Source organism: Centruroides sculpturatus, unplaced genomic scaffold, assembly GCF_000671375.1.
Source record: "Centruroides sculpturatus isolate CEXI.00-Female unplaced genomic scaffold, Cexi_2.0 scaffold850, whole genome shotgun sequence".
Classification (NCBI taxonomy): Eukaryota; Metazoa; Arthropoda; class Arachnida; order Scorpiones; family Buthidae; genus Centruroides; species Centruroides sculpturatus.
In genome coordinates this window covers 73652-96640 of record NW_019385036.1, presented here as the reverse complement: position 1 = coordinate 96640, position 22989 = coordinate 73652, and the positions used below count along the sequence as shown (strand labels likewise).

General features: G+C 31.6%; 1 protein-coding gene across 1 annotated transcript in view; it reads left to right on the top strand.

Moving 5' to 3' along the window:
- The window catches only part of LOC111633718 (double-stranded RNA-binding protein Staufen homolog 2-like), a 140067-nt gene that overhangs the window by 50912 nt on the left and 66166 nt on the right, over nucleotides 1–22989 (top strand). The window contains exon 5 of the mRNA XM_023378331.1: nucleotides 11357–11503. Within this exon, the coding sequence (XP_023234099.1) occupies nucleotides 11357–11503 (147 nt within the window). The remainder of the gene's footprint in view (nucleotides 1–11356; nucleotides 11504–22989) is intronic.

Sequence of the window (22989 nt, the reverse complement as noted above, 5' to 3'; positions counted from 1 at the left end):
GTAAAAGGTGTGCAGAAATTCTGACTTAATATTAATGCTTTTTAATATTTTTTGCTTTATAATGATATGCATATTTGTTGTATACCTCAAGAGCAGATTAAGCAGTAAGCGAACTATAGCACGGTGGGTCATTTCTGGCATGCGTGGTTATATGGTGGGGGAAGCGGCGGGTTAGTGTCCAACAGTGATTGTCAGGCCAGAGACAGGGTTAAGTCTGGTTAACACAGGTGGCTAGCCAGCCAGTGTTGTAGATAGCCATGGCCTCCAGCCACCTGAGATGCTGTTAGTGGGGCATGCTGATGATAATAGTAGCTTTCTCGAATTGCGCTTCGATTTCGGGATTTGACGCATATGTGGCCAGGGCTGTGGTTAGTCTCCCGTGTCAGATATTTGCTTGGTGTTCACGCAGGTGGGTGTTCAAGGAACGTTTGATTGAGCCAATGTATAGTAAGTCTGCATTCTGTCTGTTGTCTCGGAGTGGAATAGAGTAGATGACTAGATTTCCTATTATCATACAACCATATCCCCACCATACAACCGCGCATGCCAGAAACGACCCCCCCCTGAATCGACACCCAATCCCAACAAATAATAGACACTTTGTCCGGGGAATTTCAGTCGACCTGAAGAAGAGCGAAGGGATTGCTCGAAAACGTTTGTCAACAGTGATATACAGTATATATGCGCCGAGTGCCGGTCACAGGTTCCAGATAGTGCAATGTAGAAATAAGTTAACTTTTTAGTACAGTAATACCCCGAACTTACGCAATAGGTGGGACTGAGCGATAACCGTGTAAGTCGAATTCGTGTAAGTCGGGGTATAATTTCGCATTTAAATACATACAAATAATTTTTAATTGGGGCTGGAGACTAAAGAAAACAATAATTTAGAAAAAAATGTTTAATAAAATCTTAGATAATACATATGTATAACAAATTATATTATTATACAATTTTTCACATTTACTTGATTGTCACACTATAATTTTAACATTGTTTCCATTTCAAGGATAATACCATAACATTTATGAATGATGCTTGAATTTAAAGATTGAGCATTTTTTACAGCTTAGAGAATTTTTTCTTTACATTTTATAATTGTTCTGACCATTGATTCTGGTAGATCAAACTTCTTTGCCAATTCACAAATTTTCATTTTTGTATCAAAATCTTTAATAATGTTAACTTTACATTCCAAAGATAAAGTTTTTCTTTTCTTGTTTGATGCAGAAAAATCAGTTTTACTTCGTTTGGATGACATAGTAGAGCCTCTTGAGTCTCCGTAGATATAACAAACACAGAAATAAATAACACAAAATAAATTGTAGCTATATGTCGATTCCGCGCAACACGTCCGAACAAGAAGCCGAACAACAGTGTGGGGGGAATGAGTAATCAAGTGTTGCCTGGCACTCAAACAAAAGAGGAATCGACGAGATTTGAAAATTGCGTAACTCCGGGTTCGCGTAAGTCGAGGTATTACTGTATAAATTAAGAATGATGAAAATTACTTGTTAGATTAATTTCTGTTAAAAATAGATATTAAAACTTGAAATTTTAATATCTATTTTTAACAGAAATACAGTAGAGCGTCATTTATCCGAATCAATTGGGGACTGGGGTTGTTCGGATAACTTATTTTTCAGATAAGCAATTATGTACGAAAAAATATATTAATTTATCATGTGTTGAAATTTTTCTCCGTTGTGTGTCGCTTTGCGTTGAATTTTCGTCGATGTTAAGCCTAAAGCCTTGGTCACATTATGCGATTTCTAGCCATGCAGGTGACTGCAACTGCAACAAGCACGAGTCGCGCGCGTCTTCTCACGGTCACACATTGTTCGTTGACGTTACAACTGAGAAACACGTGACCCTATAATAAACCAATAAAATTACAGTAGCTTGTTTTTGACTACTTTCGTGAGTTTGCCGATATTTTACGTTCTACTTCAGAGTATTTACGGAATTTTAGCCACTTTTCTTATTAAAATAGCAAGCAGTTCCTTTTCTGGAATGAATAAAAGAAAAAAGGTGATTATTTTGATAGAGCTGGCGCAAATACACGAAAAGATAAAATCTTCGATAAAATGAAGAATTAAAATCCGACAAATATTCGTGAGCCTGAATAAGCTTGATCAATCTCGATTCTGTAAAAGTATTAATCCTCTGACTATCTGCCATGATGAAGAACTATTTTCAATGTTGTCACTTTATGACGTGGCATAAAGGCGTTTGTTGATTGGATGCGCGTTTGCAATCGTCGCAAGTAGAACAAACTTTTTGTTTCTAGTTGCGATTGCAGTCGCGCCGGTTTTTGAGGGAGGATTACTAGTTAACGGGAACAGCCGTTGCGGTTGCAGTCGCCTGCGCGGCTGGAAATTGCATAGTGTGACCAGGGCTTAACGAAGATTATTGTATCGTTAAAAATTATTTTTTTATTTTGTACAAACAAAATAAATATATTGAAAAATATAAAAACAATAAAAAATTATACTTCAGAAGTTAATTTAGTATTAAAAACGTAAAATATTTGAGTAGCCGAAGACATAGCCAAAGATTACAGCGCCACAGCACTGGCAAAAATTTAAATTTGTCGACTGGAATTCCTTCGGATAAACGACGCTCTACTGTAGTTTTAATACCTATTATTAAAAATAAATAAATGAAAAAAATAAGTGAATTTATTTATTTTTTGCAAATTAATCTAAGTTTAAATTATTTTTCTCATAAATTTTTATCATTTTATCGTTAGATCAGTTTCAATTACAGAATTGTTTTCTATTTTTGTTGATCTGAAATAGAATGAATAATTACTCACAAAATAAAGTAATCTTGACTTTAAGAGGCCTTTTAATCAATGTTTTCCAAGATTAAAGAAAGAACACAGTAAAGAAAAATATAAAGAGTTATAATGACTTTTACTCAAAAATATTATACATTGGTGGAAATTGAAAGTGTTACACCCAGATGGAATTGGTGGAAGTTTGTGAATCTTGGTAAACATGTACCCAGAAGAAATGAATACAAAATGAAATGAATTATGCAAAGTTTTATTGCTGTTTGGTACATGTTTCAGTAAGTGGTATACTCACCTTAAACATGGATACACTCTGGGATTTTTGCAGGCATTGAATCAAAAAGTGCTTTAATGTCTTGTTGGGGTATATTGGGGTATATCTGTCCATGCCTGCGCAACTTGTGCAGTCAGTTGTTGTACAGTGCATGCTGGATGGCTATGAGACATAATTGTCTATCCATGGCATGCCCTATAGAGCATGTCTATCCCAGACATGCTCTATAGGGGATAAATCTGGAGATTGGGCGGGCCAATTGATGATTGCAATACTTTACAAGGCCTGTCTTGTGATGGCAGCAGCACGAGGACGGGCAATACCTTGTTGGAAGATACCGTTTTGGATGGTGTTCATGAAAGGCATGACTACTGGATGGATCACCCTGTCCACATATTGGTGGGCAGTCATTGTGCCTTCAACGACCACCAACTTGGTCCTGCTGTCATAACTGATTGCTCCCCAAACCATGACACCAGGAGTTGGACCTGAGTGGCACTCTGAAATCACAGCAGGGTGGGCTCTTTCTCCAGCACGCCGGCGGACATGTTGCCAACTATTACATTTGCCTAAACAGAATCGGGATTCATCACTAAACACAACTGTATGCCATTCATGTGTCCAATTACGTCTAGCAGCACACCACATTAGCTGTTGTTGGCGATGAAATCTGGTTAAGGGAACACATTGCATGGGGGTTCAAGATCTCAGCCTAGCATCAAGCAATCGGTTTACAATTGTCTGTGGGGTGACTCTGGCAGTAACTGCTGCTCATATCTGTGCTGCTGTCGCCCATCTGTCAGGAGCTGCCATCCACACAATATGGCAGTCTTCACGTGGCATCATCCTTCTGCATGGACCTGTGCAAGGTCTGCAAATACTGGACCTTTCCTGTATCGACCTTGTGACCACTTTTTGTACTAACATTGCACTACAGCCAGTTCTTCAGGCGATTTCACGATATGGTGCTCCCATTTCTGACATGCCAATTATCCAACCTCTTTCAAAGTCAGACATTTGGGTATACAGAGTTCTCACTCATCAATATGGCATAGCCGGTCACCAACAACTTGTGGATAAAAAAAAATCGTGTTCTATAACACATTTCACAACTTATAAACTAAACACAATAGCAGTTTTACATAACAAATGTCTCTATAATTTCCATACCACTGTATGTACTTGATTTAATTTTTGATCATTCAATACCCTTCAAAAAGAGATTCTTTTGCCCCAATTTCATGTTTTTGACAATACTGGATGGGTGTAACACTTTCAATTTCCACCAATGTATATTATTTAGTTCTTTATGCTTCTTGTTCTCTCTAGTTCTTTGGAATTAAGCACAAAATTGCTATGTAGAGCTTATGAGCTTATCTTACAGTAACACTTTTTGATGAAAAATATAGGTTTTATTTTTTGCAAAAGGAATGCATTTTGGGTCATTTATCCCTCTTTAGTTCTTAATGATAAAATATATATGCATTAGTGATGTAACGAATATTCGGTTACTATTCAGTATTCGGCCTATTTTTCGCTATTCGGCCGAATACCTAATACCTAAAAACAGGAGTAAGAAATAACAAAAACACAGTAAATTAATCATTTTGGTATTTAGATTTAATGTTATCGGGTTAGTGTTGTTTAATTATATTTATTTATAACTTATAACATGCACAAAATAAAAAAGAACATATTATTAGTCACTTGTATTCACAATTTATAATTACAAAGATCAGCACACGTACTGTACACACCTATTCGTTTGAGAATCATCGCACATCTGAGGATCTGACCCTGCCTATCCTCCTTTTTAAGCACTCGTCTTTGCTCTTCCCTTTCTTTTTTCCTCTATTGCTCTAATCCACATATGCCTACCCATACATCATAATATGCACTCACGATACTTTCGATTTGTCACTTTTCCGTCGTAGATTTTCCATTTTACAATTGTGTGGCTCATAGCCTGGTGATAATGGAGAAAAGAGACAGATAGGACGTCAGTATAAGTCACAGTTATGATTTCACAGATTCGAAGCAGCTTGGTAGCCCGAACGACCGCAGGCATTATTCACCTGTGCACGCTAAGGGTGCGACTATGCAGACGCAAGCGAGCGAATTTTCCGAGCGAGCGAGAATATGTGGCGAGAAGAGGCGAGACACGATAAATATCAAAACCTGTCAGATATGTGCGAGAACCAGAAATTCGCTCTCGCCAGCGTTATTTCTCGCTTCTCGTTTGTGCATGGTTTTCCTTTGCGAAAACTAAATCGCTCGCAACCTCTCGCTCGCTCTAAATTCGCGTCTGCATAGTCGCACCCTAAGTGACTTTCATTACAAGCATTTAGCTTTCCGATATCTATGACAACAATTGTTTGGCATTCATGGCTGCGAATTTTGCGCCAATAAGCTGCCTCAACTCATCTCAATTTCATATTTATTTTCACTTTGCGGTCCTTCTCTGTTCTTCTTCCGTTATTTTCACGTGTAGGTCATTTCATTGTTATCCACATTTGATATCATCACTTATCACATACTGCCATGACGCTCTTGTCTGAACTGTCAAGAATTAATGCGATTGGCAAAGCATAGTGACAGTGGGCCAATAGAGAGCAGGGTCCTTGCCATAATGCAGTTTGCATGCCAATTTTCGTACGTGCGCTAATCAAGCCGAATATTCGGTATTCGGCCTGAGGCCGGATATACTATTCATTGCAACACTAATATGCATATAATAATATCTGATGTCACCACTGGAATAACTAAGTATTTAAAAAAAAAACATAGGAGTAAAACAAGTAAAACTAAATGATAAAAGGTAAAACTTGCAAAATAAAATGCTTCACTGTATGTTTAGTCTACCTAATAAGTGTACAGTGAAGCATTTTATGTGTTCCTGTGCGATACGTTCTACATAACAATTTTGTCCTTAATCCAAAGAATTATATATTATTATTATTATTATCTTTATAATAATTTATTCAAATAATTGTTTAAAAATAGTTTGTTTTATAGAAACATGTTTTTCTCCATTACACATTGCAGAAAAATTTTATTAATTATAATGATGATTAATGTATTTAACATTTTTTATATAATTTTTTTTTACTTTTCATTAATTTTAATACATTTTCTTGTACTCAGCATATTTAATAAAATTTGTGAAACCTGTGTATAACGGAAACTGTGAATTGTAATAAAAAAAAAGCTCCGTTATGAACAGGTTTCTGTTAATGTTCAATCTGGAAATATAGATATTTTACAACATTTTTGAAATAAAATATGTTTAAAGAAACCAAAAATGGCAATGCAGAGCAAAATATTTTCAGACAAAGTTTATATTCTAAAAATTATATATGATATAGAAGCTGAATATGTGTGACGTCTGGGTCAGAGACCTTTGTGTCATTAAATGATATGTCCCAAGTCTACCTGCGTTAACACTAAACCATGGGTAGAGTTTAATGTTTGTTTTAGCATTGCTAAAATAAGCATTAAAATGAAAACCATATGAAGAGTTTGGTTATTTCAGCCTACAGTTGTCATAATTATCATGATACTTAAATGGTACAAAATGGCACAATTTCATTGGTCAAGTAGACACTAATTGAAAAAGTGGTATCTTAAATTTTTTAAGATGTCATATTTTTTCCTGATGTTAACTCTAAGAAACTGGTAATCTGTCAACCATTCAAATTTAGTGAAAAATGGACTAAGTATTTAAACTTGGCACCTTTGAAAACCATGTAAAACATATTTTGTGCTTGCCAGTAATTGTGTATTATGTAATTTGCCTATTCGAATGCCACCATATCTCTGTCTGATAGAAAGAAGGGAAGTTCAATCAAAAGTAGTCATTGACCTTCTCCCAGAAGAGAGGATGATCAACGACTACTAAATAATATCTGTCTACTATTAATGTTTGAAAAGTGATCGTTGTTGTATAGGTTTTGATGGCCCACATGATTGATGTTGCTAATCTTAATGTTCAAAAAACTTTGTATGACTTGTTTAAATAAAAAAAATTTTTGTTGTTGTTTTTGAACACTATATAGTTCATACATACAAGAAAGTAAAAAAAAAATCTTATGAAAATGCAAGAATACTTGCTTTTATGTGATAATAAAGTGTTTAAATTTTGGCAACAGATTGTGCAAACTATGTGGTAAGTATAGATAGATGAAAGTCAAGACCAGATGTAGAAAGCTTATGACAGGAGGCCCAAATTAACTATATACAGTTTGGAATGGAAGTCACATTATTTTGATTCAAAATTTTTCCCTGAACTGAGTTAGATAGATAACCAACATGACTATTGCTAACAGGTAAAGTATGATGTACAGGGGCAAGACCACCACTAAAAGAATTCAGAACATTCTGACGAAAAGTTGCAGCCAGGCATTGTGACAATGTCATAATAAATAATTGCTTGTTAGATTTAGCTTGGTTTATTTGGTTATGACAACACAACATGTAAGCATTCTGCTGAGGGGAATGCACCCTAGGAAGACTTTTATGGGAAGCTGGACCCTATTTAGGTGTTACTAATGTGAAGAAAATCCAGAAAACTCAACGTGACTGGCTTGTTGGCCATGCTCAAACCCACAACTAACTAACTACCATTGTTTGGTGGTTTTATCTTTTCGGCTACTGGAGGATGCTTATTAGAATTAAGAAAGTATCTTTCAGAAATAAAAACACCTGTGTTGTTAGATGTGGAAAATTAAATACTTATAGGTAATTCATAGGCTTTCACAGGTTTAAACACTTTTGATTCCACACAAGCAAGTGCTATATGCTACCTGTCTCAGTAATGACATTGCACTTCTAATTCATGCTATATCATTGTCACAGTAATTAAGTGAATATAATATATATTTTTTTAAATTATATTTTTTTTTTGTAAGAATTATATTTAGTTTATTGTTTTGTTAAATTTATTGCCAATAGATGGTGCTGTGTGTAAATCAGCAAATTGAATGTAGATAGAAATTAATTGATTTATGAAATGTAAGCAATATTTTGGGGTGGGATGTATGACATGATATAAGTGAAAGTATTTGAACATAACTGCCAAGTTTCATAGCATTAGTCTAACAGCCTAGGAATGTATAGTGAACAAACAAACATCCTCATTTTTATATATATAGATAAGTGTTTCTTAAAATTTACAAATTTTAATAAGCAATTTGATTGATAAAATTTTATAAAGTATTTAAAATTTTCAAAGTAATCTGTTAAGGCTTACAAATCAAATAATTTGCATTTTGTTCCTTTGGTTTCTTTAAATTAATGACACATTCATTTTTGTAAATTTAAATATTTTGTTAATTTTATTTAAGATGAGTTTCAAAATTGTTACTGAATTACAGGAATTCCTTGTCAACTTCAGTTTCCAAGATTTCTGGTAATAGAGTTAATGAAAGTGTTATGAAAAATATTTATAATATAGGTTTAATAAAAAAAAATATACATGAGTTTTTAAAATCTTTATCATAATTAGTATTTAACAGTTATAGTATTGTAAATATTTCTGTATAGTATTTTGTACACTATTTACATAAATTGTACCACTTACTGTGTTTTTATACTCTTGATAAAGCATATTTTTTAAGATGACTCCTTTAGACAACTGTTTTTTGACAGTTTTTGACAGTTGGCTTAAATGGGTTTTACTGTATTTTGAATCACAGTAAAAATGAATGATTTATTTATAAAGTTTATATGATTAAAAAAATTATTTATAGTTAAATACAAAAAATGACATTATTCTTTCAAATGAAAGAAGCAGTACACCTTGTATAACTCCAGCAGTAATTTAATCAAGCAAAAACGTTTTCAACCTACTTTCATGGGCCTTTTTAGTTGGAACATCAAAATTAAATGAAAAACAACAAAAAGAACATTTGAAAAACATATTAAATGCAACAGAAATAATTTAAAATAAAAAGAATGGAAGAATTTTATAAATCAATAGAACATTCATACAATTTAAAATACAAGAGATATAAAAGTAAATAAATATAATAATATTTATATCAAAACTTAAAAACATAAATACATTCTCTCTTTTATTGTTTAATATCAATGGTTGCAACCACATTGTTTGTTATATAAACATTGATTCAGTCATAAAATATATTTTTGGACTTGAAGAATTGGAAGCATTGTTCATGTCTATAAAGAAATTTTAAAATATTTGAAAAGTAAAATTATCCAGGATTTAATTTTTAGCTTTTTTAGAGTTGTGATGCTTCTTAATCTTTTTGAAATAGATTTAAGATTTTTTGGTTTCTTCTGGTTTAAGTAAACGAACTGTCTTTTGGTATTAAAATACTTATTAAAAAGCAAAAATCAAGTACTTTGAACAACACATTGTCATTTTCATCAGACAAATAAAATTCTATTTATAACATTTATTTGCCTTATGATGATGATGATGTTTCATTGAAAGTACTTGCATTTTGCTTGTTATTAAATGTTTTAATGTCAAAAGACTTTTTTTTAATCTCTATTTACTATATGTATTGTCATAGAGTGCACCAAAGAACTTTTTTATAAAAAGTATTATTACACTGTTGTATTTTTCATATAAAATTAGTTATTTTATTATTATAAAACATTTATTCAGTGTCATAGTTTTCCTTCTTTCCCTAATTTTTTATTGACCATAGTTTGTTTTATCAACCATAGTTTATCAATGCATTATTTTTATGGAACATAATCTTTCTTGGTTGGGAAGGGATGACTATACTTAAAAAATTTAAAGAATGTAAATCAGTAATATATTACTGATGATAGAAAATTAACAGTTATTATTATTGTTATTAATAGATTTTAAAATGATACATATTAAAATATAAGTGTTTAATTCTTTATTTTAGTTTGTCTTAATTAATATAAAATAATATTTACATTGCATAAGCTTTGCCTTTACTTTTAGTATTTATTAATTTGTACTTTATCATTATAATTATTTTTTAACTTTTTTTGTCTAAACTTATATTTTATTTAGATTAATATGCATTCTTTATTCTTTTCCTATCATATATATATAATATATATACTGTATGTCATTTCTTTACACTTAAATTATATATTGGAAAAAATTAATTTTAATTTCATGTGTGTTTTTATTTTATGAATATTGATATTAACAAATTTTTATCCTTTTATCATTGATGATAAGTGCAAAAATTAAATATGTAATAAATAATTAGTCTTTTACTACATTAATTTTGAGAAATTAAATCTGTAAATTATTTTTGTAAATCTGTTTAAAATTTAATGAGATTGCTATAAATTTTGTCTGAAAGTTTTGTAATGAATGAAAAATATACTGTTCAAAATATTTCAATTTATAACAGTTGATTTGAATTAAAAGCAATTTATCATCAAATTCTCTATTGAAAATGTCAGAAATGCATCCTAAATTTAAAGAAACAATTTTAATGAGTTTTGTTATATGCAGGTTTTATTATTTAGGGTTTATTAGACTCTTAAAAAACAGAATAAATCATTTACTTTTACATTATTATAAATGTTTCATGCTGAGTTTTTTTATGAAAAATTAAAATCAAAATAAGCATAGTTCTTTTTTTCAACAGTTTACAAATTTACTTTAAAATGTAGGCTACTTATTAGCAAATTCGGCTAACAGTAAATCATTTTTAAATTTAGATGTATCAGTGTGTGCATGTGTGTTTGTGTTTTGTTCTTTGAAATATCAGAATGTCTTAAATTTTATTGTTTCGAAAGCTGGTGTTAAATTATGATTTGAAAATTTTCTGAAATGTAAGTTATCACTATAGATGGTACAGCATAAATTTTAAGATATTTTTACAGTGACAATATATTTATATTCTAAGGCATTCAAATAACTTACAAATATAGATATTAGCTGAAAATGCTAGTTTGTATCTGATGTTTTAAAGTAAAATTTGTAATGTAATTGTTACGAAATTATGCTTCTTTTGATGATATATTTGTTAATATTAATTATTTCGCAATGGTCACAGTTTTTCTAATTTTAGCAAACTTAAGTTGAACACTTAAAATCAAATTTTATGAATTTGATGCATTACTGCCAATGTTTCACATAATTGCTTGTATCTATACTTAGAAATCAGACAGAAAATTGTCCAGTTTGAGCATTGCCTATACTGAATGTAATAAAGTATGTATGCAGTTTTATATTGAAGTAGCTTATTCAGTTAAATGTAACTATTAAAATAAAAATAGTAAATCAGTTTATTTAATTATATTTTTGTCACTGACTAATTTAGGAACAAAAGGCTGATCCCCAATATGGCCAAGGTATAAATCCCATCAGTCGTCTGATCCAAATCCAGCAAGCTAAAAAAGAACGTGAACCAATTTACACAGTTATTGCTGAAAGAGGTGAACCAAGACAAAGAGAATTCATCATGCAGGTAATGTTAAAATTGAAGTTATTTAAATTTAACAAATTTAATTAACAAAAATGTTGTAAAATGAACTTATAAAATAACGTGTAATATATTAACAATAAAAATTAAGGCAAAACCATAAATTTTCTAGCCTTTTAATTTCTGTTGATAATATCTGTGAAAATTTGCATATGAGATCTATTGAGAAGACATTTGGTAATTTAGATGTAGTTAGTTATACCTATTGTTATGTTTTTGAGATTTCTGTTACCACCAACAACTAGGAAGTCCATTGATCTGCCATTTCTTGCTGGAGAAAATAATTGTAGGCAAGAAAAGGAATGCCTCTCTCTTGAAATGCCTAGTTCTGTAGACTGACATTAACTTAGTGCTTTCTTCTTGGCTCTAGTACTACTTTCCTGACTCTCAATGTCAACTTCCACAGTCTACCACACAACTTACTCTGGAACTTCATCAGATCACTCCAGTTATGATACTCAGAAGAGAGGATAATTGATCTGCTAACTTTCCTCTAGAAAGTGATTATAAAATTTCACTGTAGGCACAATTCCTGGGGCGACTTCTCTCTCTTTTCTATTCTGAAACATTAATCTGTTGTGATTCTACTGTTAGTATGTCTTTCAGAAATCTTTAAAGTTATGGGCCAAACAGTGGCTTCAGGAACAAATCTATGTCTCAATTTGCCATTAGAAATACTTTTATCCTTATCCAAAGACTATCTAGCCACAATTGTAAGAACTATGGTTGTAGATGTGATTTGTAATAGATGATTTATGCAAGTGATGGTTTATATTGAGGCTAAATATATTAGGTAGAAGCAAGCCTTACAGTTTTTGTCTGGAAGAGATAATTGCAATTGGATCAGGTTAAGGATGACGAGAAGTGGAAACCATTTATTCATATGACAGAATTTTGAAGTTTCAAAGGGAGAGCTGAATTGGCAATCAATGGAGTCTAGGAGACAAATCTGTGCATGTGCTTTTTATCTGGAGAGAAGGTGAGACTTCAGGTGGCATCCCAATGTTCTATTACAGTGGTGCTCAAACTGCTTAATTGGCAGGCCAAACTGTGCATAAGTCATAGGTAGACAGGACACAAATATATTGTATATTCTGTATATACTAAAAGTATGTCTATTTTCATAATTTATAAGTGATGTGTCAAATACATTTTTGGACTGGATTCATGTGTGCTGTGGGTCAGATTTAGCCTGGGATTATAGTTTTGGCACCACTGTTCTATTGCATTCAGTGCACTTTTGTAAATAAGAAATGGTTAAAATTTTGTTTTAGCCACAAGAAATCAAAAAATGTTATCAGTTTAGTTGAAATGAGATATGGTGGCAGAAAAATTTTATACAAAGATACATAGCAAGTAAAAAGGAATGTATGAACCTACAGGAAATCCTTGTTAGTTTGAAATTTAAGGGACAAAATAATTGCAACTTTGAATTATCCAAGACTTGGCATATGTACAAAAATATATATACAAATATCATGTAAATGATTTAACTTATTAAGCAAATGATAGCTATGTATACAGAATGCTGCTTTTATTAATTAAAAATTATTAATAATAACATAAATCAGTGTTTTTCAACTTGTGGGTTGCGACCCTCAGATGGGGTCGCAAAGCCTTGCACGGGGGTCACGGGTAGAAGAAAAAGACAAGTGTTTGTAGGTCCTACACTACATTAAAAAAACTACAATTTCAGCGAGAATTACGGCCCACCCCAGAAAATGATAGCGGAAAAAGTGTTGAGCTGATTTGCAAAAGGAAATAAAAAGTAGAAAAGTAGAAGCTGAAAATTAAGATCCTAAAGAAAAAAAAAAAAAAGTCAACAGTTCCCTGTGCCTAATTAAAGGAAGTTTCATACTTTATGTGTTAAATTATTGTCGATTCTTCTGAAATTTTCATTTCAATCAACAATAATTTGTCTTAACAGAAAGAAAATTAAATACATAGTTTTTAAAATCACTGATATAGTTTTAATATGGCCCAAGGGGGGTCGCCAGAATTTTTTAACTTGTAAAGGGGTCGCATATTTAAGAAGGTTGAAAAACACTGACATAAATAAACTGCAAGTGTCAGGTGAAAACCCCATAGATTGTCAGATAGGTTTTATAAAAAAAAGTAAAGCAGAATTCTCAAAATGTAGCCAAAATTATTTTTAAAATAGCTCAAAAAGTATTAAATTGCCCAAATCTAGTAGTGTAGCTCTCTACAAATATCTCAATCTGCTATTTGTTTCCCAATTTGCAACCTGAAATCCAGTCATGTTTTATAAGAGAAAAAGAGTAGTTGATGGGTAAGATAACACATGAAAATGTATTACTATAATCAGTGGCACCTGCAGACTATAAAAAAGAGGGTATGGGTTATAAAAAAAAAGGCATCATACATTATACAAGAAGCTTCAAATTATGATTTAAAGTCAGATCAGCATTTACAAAAGGTTGCACTGGTTGAGATCAGGGCTATCTTGGTCTTGAAAACAAAGAATGTAGTTTTGGTCAACCTGTGACAAAGTTGCATGGGATAATGGAGAAATATCATTTATTAGCTTTTTTTTAAATTGCAAAATAGGCTAGAAGTCATGAATTTTCTGTTGTTTGTTGATCATGGAATTTGGAGATTAGGAAAAGGACAACACAGATGAAAAAGGCATACATCCCCAAAGTACCCAATTTATGGGTGCCGCAGACTAAAAGCAAAGCTGTGTTGACCAGATTAGAATTGCTTATGGTTATTATTTTCTTATAGTATGGAGGCATATGAACTTCAATCTAAACATATAATTTAACATAAGCATATCTCAGTTTGGATAGAATTTTCATTTTGAATTTCAAAGTAACTATATTTTGAACTAACCAAATTCCTTAACATGTAAATCTCTATATCCTTGGCCAGGACATAATAGTACAGTTATGAACTAACTGGATTTTTAACTATCCAAGTTCAAATTAATTAACAAGGATTTTCTATACTTGGAGATGTAAAGAAAAGATGAATAATAAGCATCCAGATGGAAGGGAAATCTGACAACTTACCTTTTCCATCTGGGAGCTTCAGCTTTAGCTGAAAAGATTCCATGCTGCTGTATAATACTTGGAATATGACTCCAATTCTTTCTATGGAATAGAAAGAATTGGAGTCATGCTAATAGGCTTCCTTGAAAGCCCAGCCAGTTAATTTAACTAAAAGTGTGTGTTGATTTATGGAATCGTAGCAGCTACTAATTTAACCACAAGGAAACATTGTTTGCATGCTTTTGATACCACTAACAGTGGTAATAAGATCACGTAAACAATTGTAAAGGTAGATTAGAACAGGTACTGATGCATATAAAAGCCAACTTGAAGTTAATTATTACATACATTAGTGACATTATATTAATTTGCATAAAGTTATATGAATTTATAAGAATGAAGTGGCCATTGTAGTTACTCAGCTGAATTTATCATTGCACTATTAAAACATTCCTGGGGCATGTAGCATCTGTGAGAAACCAGGTGACTTTTCTTGTAAAGTCTGTTTTACATGAAATTTGAAAAAATTGAAAAAATACAGTAGAATTTGTCTATTAGAAAGTCCCTTGCTAATAGATGAACTTGCTATTAAACAAACTCTTTTCAGAATACACTATTGTATTTATTAATTTCTTAATTATTGAAATTTATTACAAAAATCTGTAATTGATGTCTGTGTTTTTTACCAATGAACAATTTTGTTAAAAATTCTCCAACTTTGTACAAAGAGTGAAGTGCAATCAAGCCATTATCATGAGATTCAAGGAACTTTTTCAATATTTCCAAAGCTTCAGATGCTTGAGCATGGGTAGGCATTATCATACTTCTTTTATTGCCTTTTTTTCATTGCTTTCCTCCTTTGCTCGAATTTTATCTCTGCATGGATGTTGGCTTTCTTTCTAAGCTGAAACTCTCTTGAAATTTCATCTTGTATTTTATGCATGAAATTATTAACTCATTCACACTAAACTTTTTAGCAACCTTTTTATTTTGCTTTCATCCACTTTCAATCAATTGTACAGTTTCATATTTTTGTTTTAAATACAAATCATGTGTTGGATTTTTGCTTGCCAATCTTCACTTTCTCAGCTCAAGGTCAAAATGCAGTCCTTACCACAGCACAGCAAGTGCAGGATTTGTAACCAATTTCATTAGATGAGGGAAGACAGGTAGGGAAGCATTTTCAAACTTGCTAATGGGTAAACTAATTTTGTAGGTGATGCATGAAAATAACTTTCTAGTAGGAAAATCTTGCCTATGTGTAACTTGCTATAAGCCAAACTACATTAAAATGTATAGGATTTTGCCAGTGTAGCAGTATTGGCAGATGTATTTGAATACAGTAGAGCGTCGTTTATCCGAAAGTCGGTTATCCGAAACGTTGGTTATCCAAAAGAATTCCAGTTGGCAAATTTAAATTTTCGCTAGTGCTGTGGCACTGCAATCTTTGGCTATGTCTTGGGCTACTCAAATATTATTTTTTGTTTTTGATACTAAATTAACTTCTGAAGTATAATTTTTTATTGTTTTTATATTTTTCAATATATTTAGTTTGTTTGTACAAAATAAAGAAATAATGTTTAACGATACAATAGCCACGATTATTATTTTAAAAAGTTTACATTAGGCTTAACATCGATGAAAATTCAACGCAAAGCGACACACAACGGAGAAAAATTTCAACATGGGATATTTTTTCGTACATAATCGGTTATCTGAAAAATAAGTTATCCGAACAACCGCAGTCCCCAATTGATTCGGATAAACAACGCTCTACTGTATCTTGCTTTTAAGCAAGATATTCAAATACATCTGCTATTAAGGGACTTTCTAATAGACAAGTTCTACTATAGTATCTTCCTAACCTTTTGAGTTGGAGAATGTGCAATGCAAAGTTTTTGCACTGCATAACTGTTTTTCAAGAGAAAAAAATACTAGCATCTCAGACATCACACAGCTCAGGTCATATATAAAAAGTTGCATGAAAATTATGTGGATATAACTCTTGTAAGCATAACTTGAAACAAGCATGATTCAATGCAGTAATAATTTAAATACATATGATTTTACAAAAATAACATTTTTTATATTTTCTGCTTTTTTTCTACCATGAAAACCAATTTTAGTTCATTTCAAATGGACAAATCAAAATGCATTTATTTACAACAATGTGACTTTTATCCCATCATGTTGCAGATAAATCTGTGTAACAAAAACATAAAAATTAATTTTGATAATGTAAACCGTGCAAATGGTAAAATTTTTAAATTTTGTAACAATGTTATTCTAGCATTGTGACAAATGCATTTATAAGATAAACTTGTGAAAATTTTTTAAGTTATAAAGCTAGCAATTTATGCATTTGACATCATGTCATAAATTGCCAAATTTTTGATGGCCTATGCATTATTTCTTTGCTTGCTTTATTTTTCATATAGAAAATAGAAAACATTCCTGTTTAAGCAATCAGCAAAAAATTTGATACTTTCTATAATATTTGAAGTGATATTAATTTTTAAATTTAGGTAATCAATTGTTGATAACTACATGACTATATTGCTTTAAAAAAATTAATTAAATCAATGTGATCTGACAAAACTATTAAGTATTAAAGAAAACATTCTTCTGAGTACAATAAAACAATAACAATATAATTTGACTGACTTCTAACTAGGGTTTTTCCAATGGGATCAAGGATCCAGGCTGTTTTTTAACCTGGGAAATTCTTCTCATCCCAGGAAATCCCACAAATTTTTTAAAAATTCACTTATTTCTTATTTTGTGTTAAGGTTGAGGAAATTTTGCAATTAGAAAGTATAATTAACTCAAATTGTCAGAATACATTTGTATTTATTAATTTTAAGCCTGCTTATTAGTTTTTTAAATTTTTGCATGTTACAGATTGTCAATAATCAATATGTAGCCTATTTGTGACAGGACTCTAACAATTCTTTACTTGTTAGAACCTGTAATATCTGGAACAATTGTGCTTATGCTGTCTTAATTTTTAATTTAAATAACTATGCCCAGTAGCTTCAATAACTGCATTATGCCAGATTGTGCAAATTGGGCAAGGATATGAGTACAAAGTATGCAGGTATGAAGTTTTTAATCGTAAACCTGATTATTAAAGCCAAATGAACTGCCGAATTATCGGGCTATAAGCTCAATGCCACTATTAAAGCAGCTGAGGTACACAAATCAAGAATACTAGACAGCATCTCGAAAACAAACTAGAAATCTTCCAGGCTACAGGTGAAAAAAACACATAACATCTGTCTTCTCGTAAATGCATTAAACACAATTCCATCCACGTCAATTGAATTGGAACGGGCGTTCTTGGTAGCAGGACTTTTCTTTAGTAAAATAAGAATAAAATTGAGTGATTGGAGTATTGACCATTTCTGCTTTTTAAAGTCTTATTATAAAAATTTACAATAATATTTTGTATTATGTTTTATTTAAAAAATGAAAATTACCTTTCAAGTTAGATGTTTGATCTAAGTTCATTTTTTTTCTTAAAATTTTTAACTCAATTCAAAGTCATTTTTGTTGTAAGCAATTTCCAACAAACTTTAATAAACTTTTTCTATTTGTGAAAATTTCTGCATAATTCAAAAGTAATTTTTTATACATAATTTACACAGTATTATTATTATTATTATTTTAGAGATTGCAGGACATATTAAGTTACTTAAAAATGAAAAATAATTATATCATTCAATTTTAAGATTTGTTTTATATCTTAAAAATAATTAATTATATCCCAGGATCCTGGGAAACAGTTCACTTTTTTCCTGAATCCCCAGACAAGCAAAAGACTGGGAAAAGAGAAACCCTACTTCTAACTAAGAAGGGAATTTTTTTACAGGATAATAAACCAATTTGTAGTTTCTTTACATTAGAAGTGGGGATGATTCCTAGCTCTACTGACAACCTCCTGCTAAAGTAAGAAAATTCTATTTTTTTGACTTTGAAAACAATTTATCAATTTTCAATTACAAACAAACCTGATGACAATGTGTGAAACTTGAAATAGTCCACAGCAAGTTGAAATTTGATGTATTTATTTTTCTTCCTTTCAGATCAAATTACAATAAAATAAACATAAAAAACACATCCTTCAATCTACAAGTATTTTACAGTGTTAGAAAGAAGATAAAATGCAGAAATTAAAGATATAATTGTAGTTTTTAATGCAATGCCAATAATTTCACAATTTTAGAATAAAAACTGGCATCTGTGAGATATACCACACACACTAACTTATATGTTTTTCAGGAGCCCTCTGGAGGGATAAAAGTGGGTTAAGTTTAAAGAATAGCAATGTTTACAATTTGGTGATGAACAATCTTCAGGCATGGACAGTTGAAAGTTGAACGCCACTGGTCAGTAAAGAAAGAAGATGGGATAGAGTAAGCTTGTAGATTGACTACAACTGTAATGATTGATGTGAAAGACTAAGATGTTACCAGGCAGGGGAAGGGTATCCTAGAATTTATTACTAGAGTTGGACATCAGTGGATTGTCCACTGATCACTTCCTTCCTCTGCAGTTTTGGGCAGTCCAGAAAATTTGGTTAGGTTTGGTTGTCTAGGGACTAACAACCTGTAATACAGTGATGGACAGCATGCCAATCATTTAATAGAAGAAACTTTTAACATATACGCGTTAAATTAAAAATAAATGTCACTAAATCGACAAGTGCTTTTGACGATAATTATTTTCATCTTCGTCAGGTCATTAAAACATTTAAAATCCTTTTTTGAATACAAATTGTTCCAAACATATTAACGTTTTGGAATGAAAGCAACGGTAGAATAAAAGAAAATTTTTAAATGAAAATTTCACCTTTAATAAGAAGGACCTTTCTTTTATCTTCCAGCCAAGTGACTATCAATACCGAACTTAATATTATTTGCCGTACGGTAAATGAGGCAAGCTACAGTAATGCCAAGTTTATCTACATCTTAAATAAGGTAAAAAGATCATTCTTTTCCACTACTACACTACATCTTCCAAAAGAATCCACAATAGTCCTGCCCATGATACCATTTTGTGGTCATGTCACCGTCCGTATTTGCCATATTTTTAGGCGACATGCCTTTTATCTGCTGGTTTCTCCATGGCCAAATCTTAGGAGGTTGTTGTCCGATGACAGAGATCCTATATTCACCCTTGAAGGATCAGGGGTTTATTCTGTCCCATTGGAAAATGTGTCGGGGGTGGTCGCACCCATTATGTTGACACAACAACCAGAATGTTGTCTTATCGTATTTTAGAGCATCAATATTCTATCAGGGAAGGCAAGAATGAAACTGAACTAGCTAGAATGGTGTTACAACACCAACATACCCCGTTGTAGGGCAAAGTGGTCATACTAAGACATTGCAATAACAGAAATATTGTGTATATTTGGGAAGACCTTCTTACCAACATATTAAAGCCCTGCAACACCCTTACACTTGATTTGCCCCCTTTGTGGATCAATTTGTATAACCATCTCAAACAATGTATGTGTTAAACGCCTCCACAATTTGGAGGCGTTTAACACATGCGCATTATAACCGCGCATGTTTTCATTAAAAAATTTTCTTATGTTCTACCATTGCTCTCATTCCAAAATGTTAATACGCTTGGAACGATTTGTTATTTGTATTCAAAAAAGGATTTTTAATTTTTTAACGACCTGATGAAGACAAAAATAATTATCGTCGAAAGTGCTTGTCGATTTAGCAACATTTATTTGTAATTTAATGCATAAATGTTAAAAGTTTCTTCTACTAACAACCTGTTCACTAATCTCTCCTTCTTTAATTATGTTTTTCTCTGATTCTAGTAAGTATAAATCAGCATGTAACTTTGAGTCCACATAAGGAACTATTAATACAAACTAACAACAGAAGCTAGCCATCTTAGTGCTCACTAAGTGGAAAGAGAACTAAAACTTATTCTGAAACACTTTTTATTTTATTTTTTTAAAGGTTAAGAATTGACATAGTTGGAGTTAAGCCTAATGATCCATGCATGCAATACAAGGCAAAGCAATCAGTTTTTGTTTGAATGAGCCAGTTTGAAATGCAAAACAGGAACAGACAACTCCCAAGAAAATGTATTAGAAAGGAAAAAACTTGAAATTGTTAAAGGAATAAAAAATATTTCATTTTATTAAGTGCTTTTTGTAATTTTACATCTGTGTAGTTGATCTGAATGTTAAAATCAGATGCGATATGAATTATGATATAATATGTAGCAAAATGAATAAATGCAACATCTTTCCAACTAAGCTTATTGCAATCAAGCAAGCAATTTATCAATAATGTATTTATAAAAACTTTTAAATGTTAGCAAATGTTTTTTTAATTTTATAATATTAATGTATTTTTGAACAGTTATCATTACTATTATAATATACAGTTTGTCATGATTATAAGTTTCTTGAGAATGTAGTAAAAAACAGAGATTTGATTAACTGTAAAATGAATGACCCTGTTAGAATTTCCATAGTTCTTCATCAGACAATGTTTTCATAATAAAGTATGAAGCAGTAGTAATGCATAATTATAAATTTTTAATTTTAGAATGTAAAGAAGTTAGATGCATTTAAGAAGTTAGTGTAAAGAAGATAGATGCATTTAAATTAGTGATGTAACAAATATTTGGTTAATATTCAGTATTCGGCCTATTTTTTGCTATTCGGCCGAATATCGAATATTTAATCACTATTCGGCCGAATGCCGAATACCTAAAAACAGGAATAAGAAATAACAAAAACACAGTAAATTAATCATTTTGGTATTTAGATTTAATGTTGTCGGGTTAGTGTTGTTTGTTTATATTTTTTTATAACTTACTAGCTTACCCGTCGCGCATTGCTGCGATCTCAGAAGAAAGGAAATTCAAGCAAACTCATTATGATAAAATTCAATTTACATTTTATCATTTTTATTGAAACTTATTATTATTATTCATTTTCATCGGGAAAACATTTCAAAGTGTCGTTTCAATTCTATTTATTTATTGGAGTGTTTGTGGATACACGATATTTTTTGTTTTTCCCTCTGGTGTGTACACGAATAAATCGGAAGGCTTTTCGATGCGTGAGCCGGCCACATACAATTGTCCATGCGAGAAACACGGATTCTCCAAATTTAGCCCACACACTCGCAGCGATTGTCAGAAGTGCGATATTCCCCATTTTTATATATATTTTTAAATCCTTTATAATTTTAATTATTTAATTGCTCCTTCCTCTCTTCCTTGGCATGTTGTGAAATTTCTGATAGTTGGATAATAAACCGTTTTATTGTAATTTGTCTTTTTAAATTATTTTGAGTCGATATTAAAATTTGGAAAAGGGGGATACCTAGATCGGTAAAATACGCGAATTTCTTCCTACAACTTCGGTTGTTGTTCGGGGTACAGTTAAGGTTTTAACGAAGTTCGAGCGAATACATAATTAGCAAAAAAAAGTTGAAATAAAGTGATTAAACAAAAATTATTACAAATATCGTAAATAACAGTTCACAAATGCATATATAGAGATATTTTTTGAAGGGGGGGAAATGGTCTTCACAATTTGAAATCGATCGAACACGCTGTGCTCGAATGCTCGTGTAAATGCGCGCCATCATTCATAGGATAAATGTACTATGCCAAAACCCTATGCGGGAGTGTATTAAAAAACTTTCCAAAGTTTTATGGCAATCGTACTATGCCACAAACCTTCGCCGGAGTATATTAAACAACTTCCCAAAGTTTCACGGCAATCGGATAAACGGTGTGGTAATGCACGAAGGACATAAGACAGACACACAGACAGACATACATTCATTTTTATATATATAGATAATATGCACAAAATAAAAATGAAAATAATAATAGTCACATATATTCACAATTTATAATTACAGTGATCAGCAGACATATACACCTATTCATTTGAGAATCGTCGCACATTTGAGATCTGACCCTGCCTAACCTTCTTTTTAAACGCTCTTCCCTTTCTCTTTCCTCTATCGCTCTAGTCCATGTATGCATACATCATAATACTTTTCCATCATAGATTTCCAATTTTACAATTACATGACTCACAGCCTGGTGATAATGGAGAAAAGAGACAGATAGGACGTAGGTATAAGTCACAGTTATGATTTCACAGATTTGAAACAGCTTGGTAGCCCGAACAGCCCCAGGCTTTTGCCCATGCATGCTAAGTGTCTTTCATTACAAACATTTAGCATTCTGAAGTCTATGACAACAATTGTTTGACATTGACGGCCGCGAATTTCGTGCCAATAAGCTGCTTCGACTTGTTCGATTATGTTATCAACTCAATTTCATATTTATTTTCACTTCGCGGTCCTTCTCTCTTCTTTTTCCATTATTTACATGTGTAGGTCATTTGATTGTTATCCACATTTGATATCATCACTTATCACATACTGCCATGATGCTCAT